At 34.4% G+C, this 11,733-nt stretch overlaps 1 protein-coding gene across 1 annotated transcript; it reads left to right on the forward strand.

Annotated features, from left to right (window-relative positions):
- The first annotated feature begins 4,604 nt into the window (after window positions 1–4,604).
- Window positions 4,605–9,466, forward strand: Tollo (Toll-like receptor Tollo). The gene has a single exon (XM_088229141.1). It carries the CDS (start codon window positions 4,987–4,989, stop codon window positions 8,857–8,859), a length of 3,873 nt encoding a protein of 1,290 aa, XP_088085267.1. The 5' UTR covers window positions 4,605–4,986; the 3' UTR covers window positions 8,860–9,466.
- Window positions 9,467–11,733: the final 2,267 nt, after the last annotated feature.

An 11,733-nucleotide genomic window follows, 5' to 3' on the forward strand; every position in this document is an offset into this window, starting at 1 on the left:
AAATAAGTGTTGGATTATTGTGGTTTATCCAATAATACAAATAGGTAATATTTTATCAGTATTATATACTTTTACGGTTTTGACTTTTTTTGTTCCATAACTTTTGTAAGATTTCAATATTTTTTATTTATTATTTAATTTTTAATTTATTATCTTAAGACAACGCTAGTAAAAAATATAATTTATACCTTTTATATTGAAAAAAAAAAAATGCTGTTTACCTCAGAACAGGTATTTACTATACCTAGTGAGAATAGACAGTGCCTAATATGTTTGCTTATATTTTAATTTTGCTTGTTTGTATTATTTTTTTTACTTTCTTCACTATTTTGCAAACAGATCATAACAATACTATGCATTACTTATAATTAACGCCGATTTATTCGGCACTGAACTGAAATAAAATTAATAAGATTTTCAGTTACAACACTAACACTTTGTATGCTTGAAATGTATTTGATCTAATTGATTTTAAATTAAAAATGACCGTTTGTATAATATATAATATTCGTTAAAAAAAACGATACTTAACATCGTTCATATTTCGAGTCAGCTTTTTAAAAAAAGTTTGTATCTACATTTTTTTCACTATTCATCATACCTCCCTTTTCTGCAACCTGCATAGGGCAATGCATTTGCTAACCAAATCTAGCGTATTTTGATAGTCAGGTACCAGTCTAGGAACAATAAAAAATTGCAAATTAAACAACCGGTAAAATTAATATTTCAAGTCCACCCGCCCAAGAATCGAACCCGGGAATTGTATTCATCATCCACTTGGACAAAGAAAAAAAACATAATTTTTCATCATTTAAGACCAATAATCACCGAATCCAGAATAAGTCAAGAGAGGATAATAAGTAGGAATAAATATTAAGGATTAAAAATACAAATAAAATAATTATTCGAAATATTTTTCTGTAAAAATTATTTAGGTTGAATGTCTAGCTATTGCAATTATATGAGATTATGACCAGAAAAGGTAGCTTTAATTTACTTAATTCTCAATTAAACGCTATTGATTATGTACACATTTCAGTGTCCAGATAGGACTTTACTTAGGCTAACGAGGTAGCAGTTGAATAGCTAGAGAATCCGGCGTCCTTCTACACTTGTGAGTATTTCCAATGAATGCTTCGCCGCAAATAATCGCTAACAGATGGCTATAAAGTGGCCCTCCCTATTGGGAAACGGGAGACGAGAGGGCTTGATAAGGCGGGGAAGGTAATTGTCGGGTTTGGCGCTTGGCCGAGTGTCGGAATCGCGGGAGAAGAGAGAATTGCAAAGGCGCGCTTCTCAATATTATTTCTGCCGAGGAAGTGAGTAATAAAATTTTATTCAATATATTAACAGGAAGCACACATATTTAAAATTGTATCTTTACTGATGTGATTGTCTTAGAGTCTAAATAAAAGACCTTTGGTCATCATTCTTCCCTTGCCCACATTTAATAGTGCATATGGCACTGAAATAGTTATCTGATCGCAGTGTATTAGCACGCGTGAGTAATATGCATACAGGTGAGATGATCAGTCCTACGTTTCAAGCGCCAGTCCAGGGACTTAGCAGATTACACATATTAAAAGGAACAAAAGGGGGTATCAATGTTCGAAAACAAGTAATAAAATACGTATCATTATATCTTAAATATGGTCAAATAAAAAAATATATTAATAAAATCAATATTTAAACAAGAAAGGTACCTTTACTTGCAATAAAATTCATAAAAAATATTACCACTCAATTCCCAAAGCGTCGTTTGACTTTTGAGAGTCTCGATAGTAATTCATTTTAATTAAGTAATAATATGTTAAATGATTTGGTAACAATAATGATAATAAATAAATATTTTCAACATAACAGTCTTAAATCTGAGAGTACACATAAAATAACAAAATCATGTTAGCTGTAATTAATTCAACTTTATTTGATTTCCCTTTATAAAAAAAAAAGGATTATGAATGATTTAGGGTATGATTAATAATTTTCTAAGGTAGGTAGGTATTTACTTAAAATAAATTAGGAGCAAGTAAATAGAATTATAACAATTACATATCTAAATTTATTAAATAATACACTTTGTTATGAGACCACTTGAATTTATTTTGAAGCACTACTTAATAGTTTTGGAAAACATACAGATCTTTCTATCTACAGCTGAAGTTATAAACTTAATTATTGAATAAATCTAATCATGTCATTCAATAAAGTATACGCCGATTCAATAAATTAAATAACACGCCTACTTAAATTTTTACATTCAAATAAAAAACTCGTCTGAGTATTTATCATACTTTTGAAGCTCTTTTGGAATAAAAACGTATATTATTTCCTCAAACAAAAGTGAATTTTAAAAAAAATAATTTAAAAAACTATGTTAAATTGTGTTAAGTTTTGTGTTTTTATGTTTCAAAATTTGAACAAACCAAATGAATCCAGATGAGCTTCCTATAGGAATCCCTGTTAAACGGAAAATTTAGATGTTTGAAAATTTGTGAATAAACGCTCTGGAAAATAATGGGAGCAATCAGATGATTTATGTATCTATCGCAGGACTACCTGGATACTTTGGATGAAAATTCTACTTTTAATGTAAATATATAATAGTTTATAAAAATTAACAAAAATAAAAGTATTTATAAATATATATTTTAACTTTATTATTATGTTTATTAAATTATATATTCCTTCCCTATATGTAGATGTGTTACTATTATTACTTTATTGTATTATATTGTATTTATATTTACTATTAATTAATTACCGAATTAATTTATAAAATTACTACAAAGTATTAATGACATTTTATCATGCATTATTATATAACTTTTCTGCACTCCATTTTTCGAAATGTATAATTTTTTTTATTAATATTTTCCTATTATTATTTTGAATATTGTTTAAAATGTTTATAAATGTTTTTGATTATATATAGAAGAGTTCCGACTTGACATGGATTTTTCTAACAAGTCGGGACATAAAAAAATATAATTGTGCTCTATGATAAAATTGTGTATTTTGTGCATTAAATAAAAGTATAATGAAATATTTTTATTCTAGAACACATTTCTCTTCATACTAATAAAAATATTTTTTGAATACCTACTCTTTCATGTTGATTCCGAAAACAATCATGCATACTGCACTTATATTCCTAAAAGCGTTATAGTATAAAACACCACTCCAAAATCCATCTTTAGATTTCTAGAAATGAACTAAATGACTAATATTTAAGACACTGTTGAGATTTTTTTTTGAATACGGCACACATTTACTTTGTTTATTTTCAAGATAAAAAGTACTCAAAACAGTCTTTGCGATGTTTGCGGAAGTTAGAAACGGACGACTCGGATGTTCACAAACTTAACATTAAAGCTCATACCTATTTACACGAGGTGCGGTTGTTTTTAAAAAATAGATAGGTACCTATGTAGTTGGTTAGTTAGCAAAACTACTCAGAAACGTGTTAGGATTTTACGAACCTTCACAATCTACAGCTGTGTATCAGTTTAAAAAAATGTATCCATTCCTAACTGTGGGTATAATCTCTGGCCACGTATAGGAACCAACCAATAAAATTCTGAGCTAAAGATATCGATCAGAACGCTGTAAATTTTTACAAGGCACGACCGCTGAAAACAATTTATCATACCGAATAAATATATTTCTGAATATTTGAGCATGTAGTGTGGTTGTAGATATAAACACATTCATACCACACACTTGAATTTTAAAGCGCGTCTTCGGATGATATTATTTTTTTTATTAATAAAATTTCGAAAAAAAAACGAAATTTTAACGTATCTAAAAAATAAGAATATTTTTTGACTCATTATAATTTATTTACTTTTGAAATACCTACGTTAATAAAATCAAACCAATGTAGGTATGTGTCATAAATGAATAGGATTGTTAAAATAATACTTTTGATCATCAATGCAATCAGATGTGAACACATAAGTAAAAATATTAAATTCGAAACCTAGTCTTGAAATTATCTTACACTTAGAAAAAAAACGTTTATTTTATAACTAACGCGATATTATGTATCCGATACTGTTAAAGGTATTCGTAAAATACTTGAATTCTGATAAAAATCGCACTGCACATAGCCGACTGAACATCCAGAGCGAGAGAGAAGGAATGAGATGGATCAGAGTGGAGGGGATATATTTCTCCGTCCCTCTTTAGCGCGAGTTAACACCGACGTCAAGAGATCGGATAAACCGAAAGCCGGCAATAAAAAGAGCCGAATTCAAGGAAATAATATTCATGGAACACTAAATACATTTCTACTAAGTGAACTCAGTTTATACTCGATACTTGAATCACCCGGATGGAGTCTTCCCTCCAGCGGATGGGCGAACGCTAACGAGAAGCTAAACGTCAAGCAGCAGAAAAACTATGGTAGTGTGTGTATGTCTGAGAGCGTGTTGGTGTTTGTACTTTTTTTCTGACAACTACCAGTGGTGTGAGGGACGGCGAAAGGGCGTAAGTGATGGCGTTCCGCAGCGGCCGCGAAGACCTTCCGGCGCTGGCAGCCGGTCTTACCTGTCGGGGCCAGCGGTGGCCTTGTGCAAGCGGCCCGAGTTCACTTCAGTGTGAGAGCAAACAGCCATCGGAGCGGACGTGCGTTTGGCTTTACAACATTTCTCCTCGAAGTTTCAAGTCTCGACTGATGACCGCGAACCCGCTATTATAGTGCACTGACGTACCGGGCAGACGGTGTTTACCATTTTTACAGCTGAATCTACGTCAATATCAGAGTGATTTTCTTTCGTGGAAATGACTTCGGGTTGTTTTTGGCGCAAATTGTGTAAAATATTATCGTAGTGTATCGCGCCGTTGATGGCGATAGTACATAGTTAACGCAACAAAAATGGATAATGTTGCTTCGGAGTGTTGTTATTATCGGCTGCGAAGCGTGGCTCGCGGCGCCATCTCGTTAACTTCAGTTCGTGTTCAGTGAACGGCAACCCCGAGCTGATGCGGCGTCGCAAAGCTAGAAACAGCAGGGAGTGTACGGTGACAAAACGGGCGCAAGTCCAGCGAGTGAGTGTGCGCGTCCATGTGGAGATGTACCGCGGAGGAGCCGTGTGGGCTATGGCCCTGGTACTGGGAGGCCTGCTAGGAGTGCTGCCCGCCTCCCTGTCCCAGGCTCCGGCGGCCGGGCCCCGCTACCAGGCGCCCGACGAGTGCCGCTGGGTGCCGGCCTGGGGAGGCTCGCAGGACGTGGCTCTACTGTGCCGCTTGCGGACCATCAACAGCGAGCTGGAGAACACCAACTTCAGCGTCATCCAGCCGAGGCATACAGTGCGCTTGCGCCTCGAGTGCAGCGATGCGCTATTCTTCCAGAGTTCCCTGAGTCCCGGAAGCTTCGGCCCGCTAGTCGAGTTGCGGGACTTGTCCATAGAGTTCTGCAAAATCGGAAATCTATCTGGAGGAGCTTTCCGTGGGTTGCGTGATTTGCGCAATCTCACCCTGCGCACACACAACACGGATTGGGCAGCCATGGCTCTGGATGTGGCCCCAGATGCCTTCTCTAGGGAGCTTCTTAATCTGGAGCGACTAGACTTGGGTCACAACAATATGTGGGGACTACCCGATGGCGTTCTGTGTCCGTTGCGTAATTTAGAATATTTAAATTTGACTAAAAACAGAATAAGGGACGTATCCGGCTTTCGGTTCTCGACCGCCGATCGCCACCCGACAACGAAGTGCGGTGAAAATATTATAGTAATGGACTTATCTAAAAACAATATAGAAAACTTACCAGCTGGTGCGTTTTCCGGTCTCGGAAGATTGCAAAAAATATATTTACAAGGAAACGGACTTTCTACAGTGGCCGATAGGGCACTCGAGGGGCTTTCCTCTTTGACAACGTTAAGGCTTTCGGACAATCGTTTAAGAAGTCTCCCCCCTGAGTTATTTAGCGATACTCGTGACGTGAAAGAGGTGTATTTTAATAACAATTCTATAAACGTGTTAGCACCTGGATTATTTGGTGAACTTACGCAACTGCTCGTATTGGACTTATCGCAAAATGAGCTTACAGCAGAATGGATAAACACGGCAACATTTGCTGGGCTCGTGAGACTTGTGGTGGTGGACTTGTCAAACAACAGAATCGCTAAGTTAGAAACATCAGTGTTCAGAGACTTATATAGTTTACAAATTTTACGGCTGCAAGATAATTTTATTGAAAACATTCCGGATAATGCGTTTAGCGCTTTGTACAACCTTCACACATTAATCTTGTCAAACAACCGTTTAACTTCTATTGAAGGTAACACGTTCAACGGCCTGTACGTGCTTTCTTTGCTATCCATAGATAATAATAGGATTTCCACAATACACATCGAGGCATTGAAAAATTGTTCTAGTCTCCAAGATTTACATTTAAATGGAAATAAATTTTTAGAAGTACCTTCAGTTTTGAAACATGTGCCTATGTTAAAAACATTAGATCTCGGTGAAAACCATATAAACAATCTAGAAAATTCATCATTTAGTATGATGCAACAAATGTATGGACTTCGCTTGACTGAAAATAATATTGGAAATATTACAAAAGGAATTTTTGACAAAATGACCGCGTTGAAAATTTTGAATTTATCGAGAAACAAGATTCAGAAAATAGAGTCAGGGGCATTTGACGCCAATTTGAATTTGAGAGCGATCCGTCTAGATGGAAACTATCTCAGCGATATCGGAGGACTTTTTGCTAAGTTACCGAGTCTAGTATGGCTGAATATATCTGATAACCAGTTAGAATTATTTGATTATGCCCAGATTCCAACTGGATTACAATGGTTGGATATTCACGCCAACAAGATTGCAGAGCTTGGAAATTATTTTGAAATCGAATCACAACTATCACTGAGTACATTCGATGCTAGTTCTAACAAGTTAACAGAAATAACAGGAAGTGCTATACCAAACTCCGTGGAGATGTTATACCTAAATGATAATTTAATATCAAAAGTGCAATCATACACTTTTTTCAAAAAACCAAATCTCACAAGAGTAGATTTATTTGGCAATAAAATAACAAGTCTAGATCCTAACTCGTTGAGAATATCTGCGGTGCCTCAAGACAAAGCAATACCAGAATTTTTTATTGGCGGAAATCCTCTCGAATGTGATTGTACTATGGAATGGCTTCAAAAAGTTAATGCGGGACGAGCAAGAACTCAGCCGAAGCTGATGGACCTTGACAGTATTCACTGCAAACTACTTTATAATAGAGGGAATTCCTACGTTCCACTTGTAGAAGCAGCACCTTATCAATTCTTGTGCAAATACGAGTTCCACTGTTTCGCTTTGTGTCATTGCTGTGACTTCGACGCCTGCGACTGTGAAATGACATGTCCTACAAACTGCACTTGTTATCATGACCAGTTGTGGTCGGCCAATGTTGTGGACTGTTCTTCATCTGGGTACGTTGATAGACTACCCGAGAGAATACCCATGGATTCTACACAATTGTACTTGGATGGAAATGATATTAAAGCCGTTCCGAGTCACGCATTTATAGGCCGGAAACGATTAAAAGTGCTGTTTTTGAACGCATCTAACATTGAAGTGATTCATAACAGAACATTTAATGGACTGAAAGAGCTAGAGGTATTACATTTACACCACAACCGGTTAAATTACTTGGCGGGACATGAATTCGAAGGATTAGATAATCTGCAGGAGTTGTATATTCAACACAATCGCATATCATCTATCGGTAATGGAACGTTCACTCACATGACAAGATTAAGAGTCCTTAATATCGATCATAATCGATTAACTATGTACTCAATGTGGTATTTGAGCACCGGATTAACGGAAATAACACTAGCCTCGAACCCTTGGTCGTGTGATTGTGAATTTACGGAACAGTTTAGAGAGTGGATAAATCGAGTGCAGACTGTTACTGATATGGCAACTATTAGGTGTGTTTTTAGTGGAAACAGTACGGAACTTGACTTTTATACAGAAGAAATATTTTTGGATAACCCAGAATTCGGTTTTTATGTAACAAACGAAAATGTAACCGCTTGCACCGGCTTGCAAAACATCAACAACAGTATCAATGGAAACCTCACAGCGACAAAAACTATAATTCAAAGACAAGCGATACAAGACTACATACCTATGTTAATGGCAACACTTGGAGCATTCCTATTTATTATTTTGATGACTCTTATGATATTCATATTCAGACAAGAAATGAGGGTTTGGTTCCATTCTCGGTTCGGTATACGATTATTTTACCGTCCCACGGATTTGGACACCGACGACAGAGAAAAACTTTTCGACGCGTTCGTGAGCTACAGCTCCAAAGACGAAGCTTTTGTGGCAGAAGAACTCGCTCCAGCGCTAGAGCACGGAGATCCTCAGTACAAACTGTGTCTACACTATAGAGATTTTCCCGTGGGAGGATTTATAGCAGATACCATCGTGCAAGCTGTGGAGTCTAGCCGACGGACTATCATGGTGCTCAGTGAAAATTTTATAAAGTCAGAGTGGTGCCGCTTCGAGTTCAAGTCTGCGCACCACCAGGTCCTCAGGGACAGAAGACGCAGGCTGATAGTGGTACTTCTCGGAGAGGTCCCACAGAAGGATCTAGACCCAGATATTAGATTATATCTAAAAACCAACACCTATCTCCAATGGGGAGATAAGTTGTTCTGGGAGAAGTTGAGATTTGCGTTACCGGACGTGCCCAACAACAGAAGAAGAGGGATGGCGACTGGAGCGCCCCCCTTACAGAGGCCACATCGTCAGCAACATTCGAGAAATCATACGGCCAATCGGGGGCCAGCGCTCCCTATGGCAGCCCCTAGAACGGTCTCCATACACATTTAGTGCCCTATTAACGTGTGAGTTTCGTAAATGTGCAAATAATCCGCGATTAATGACAAAACAAAATACTAGTGCAATTTAAGCTGCCTAAGCAAGTGAGTTTAGGCGTACAAATGCGGTGGATGAATAATAATCGCGGTGAATGTAAATATTAAATTAGGAGAGTGACATTAACAATTGTAGGTAATTTATCGTGTAAAATGCTTAATCGAAATGTGATATACTATAGTTTGTAAATATTATTGTATATAAAAGTCACTAAAAAGATAAATTATAAATACATTGTATAGTGTGTAATCAAACAAAAATTGTGTAAAAAAAAGTGTACATCGAGAATATATTTAGTGCAATGTAAAATGATAAATTCCTAAAGAATGTTGTGATGTTTGTCAAAAGGACTGATTTATCGCTGAGTGAAAACCTATTTAAAAATGTATGTATATTAAATTATGAAAAATTGTATAAAACGTGTTACTGTGATATTAATGTTCGAGTAAAGCTGTACGGCTTTGTAAATTTTGTTATTATAATTGGTAAAGTATGACATATCATTGACAAGCTTTGCAATTTATATTCCCATGTGTATACGAATAAAACTTCAATTAAACTATTTTTGTCTTTCTATTCTCTAATTTTTCATCATTTTTTATGTTTATGTTATCAAAATCTTATCGAATGAGTAAGGATGACTCATCAAATAATGATTTTGAAAATCTAATTATTATTTGACGAAAATACGAATAAAAAGAAGTATTTTAGGATGGGTAACCGAACAATATTTTTTACGTCGGGAAACACAACTTTGGATACTTGTGAAGTAATTTTAATGAATTATGAAAACAGAGTGTGAAAGATATTAAAAATAACATTTATTCAAGCAAATTACACCTAAATATTTACTTACATTACATTAAATAAATTGACATAAGGTGTCGCAAACTTTAAAAAGTAATATTATGGAACAAGTTGAGGTTTTATTTTATTTAAATAAACATAAAACGCCTTACTTCAAGATCAAATTAAAATTCTGCAAAAAAATATTGATCCTTATTTTAACTTTATTTAGCAACTAAAACGTGTATTTAAAAGCCTCTCGTTGGAAATAATATGAACCTTTGCAATTCGCTGTGAATAACCGTTTCCAATTGGATTACATGACATATTTTAAGTTATAAATCAACCAAGCTCTGTACATTATAGTGGCATTGACTTGCAACGAACTTAGTCAAAAAAATAAACCTTTTACTTAGTATTTTAATATCGTAATTCAGATCAACTGTGGAATTGTATCTTATGATTTCAAGACCAAAAGGAATAGATTTTGTTTTAAACAAATTAAACATCTTACTTAAAATATTTTTGGTTAAAACGAAGTAAGAATAGTGGCAAATGCCCATTTTTATTAATAATAATAATAAAATGTTTCTCAAAACTGCATATTTTTACTTTATGTTTACATACATTGGCGGCCTCCGTAGTGTAGTAGTCAAGACACTTGACTTACACACGGAAGGTTCCGGGTTCGATTTCCGTTGAGTACACAAAAATTAAAATGTGATTTTTCCTAAGCCTGGGTGTTCTGTGATGTAATTCACCAGTAAAATTGGCCCTCCTGACCTATTGTGGTTTAAAAATAAATATATATATTAATAAAAATAAAGAAAAAACCGATGTGTTATATAATATAAATTTATTTTTATTTCTGTTTTTATGGGAAAAAAAAACAATTAATTCCGCAAAACCAACATTTATACGGGTAAACAAAAAGAAAAACCAATAGAGTAAAGCCATCCACATAACTATTAAAAGCCAACGAAGTTACATGAGAAAACAATAAAAATACTTTAAAAAACTTCGTTTGTACATATAATCCATAGGTAAAATTGATATCTGACACATTTGGTTGCTTTAATTATAATATGTTACTTGCTTAATTCATTTTTAGTGCACATTTAATGCAACCTAGTCAAATCACAAAAGTGTGATTTGACTAGGTTGCATTAAACAAATCACAAACATGTTTTAGGGTGATTAAAGACATCTATCACATGGTTTAAAAGAAATAATTATTTAATAAGGTGTTTTAAGGCTGGAATATTTCATAGTCCTTGGACTGGCACCTGAAGCGTAAGACTAGGCATATTTCCTTCATGTAACGAAAATATTCAAAATACGCTACAATCAGTGCCTTATGCACCATTAGATGCGAAAAAAAAATGATGATGCGATAGTGAAAAATATTTATAAACATTATAAAAAGTCAATTGAATCAAAATAATGACCATATTTAAAAAATTAATATTAGTTAGCTGTTTCAAAAAGGAATTAATTACTAGTAGGATTTAAAAAAAAATAATAAGCATAATCAAATAATGTCACAAAAAAATTTTTTGATCATACCTGTTGTACATTTTTCTATTTTATGGTGTAGTTAAATTGTTTAATTTAATCACAAAAAACCCTTATTTACTGTTCACTTCATATATTAATCATTTATAACTAAAATTGGGGACAACTTATATATTTAATTAAACAAAAAGTCAACAAACAGGTAAATATAATATGCGTAGGCAGGTCGGATGGTAATCCACGGAGCTTTAATCACTAACTTATCTTTAAATCTCTTAATTAAACGTGTACCTCTCTTTTATAAATGATTGCTTCAAACAACAAAATTACTCTACAAAATTATAAATCAGCTTTAAAACAATATTATCTTAATTACATGACATTTATTCACAGACGAAATCTTATCTGGGAAGGTATGTCGGCTGATATTAAAATATTATAAATTATCATCTCAATTTAAGTTTGTGGGCAGCAGGATAAGTCGAGAACAAAAAAATGTGGCCATTACTCATAAAAAAAAGAGTATGC

Source organism: Micrasema longulum, unplaced genomic scaffold (assembly GCF_059751315.1).
Source record: "Micrasema longulum isolate JH-2025_06_02 unplaced genomic scaffold, ASM5975131v1 h1tg000639l, whole genome shotgun sequence".
Lineage (NCBI taxonomy): Eukaryota > Metazoa > Arthropoda > Insecta > Trichoptera > Brachycentridae > Micrasema > Micrasema longulum.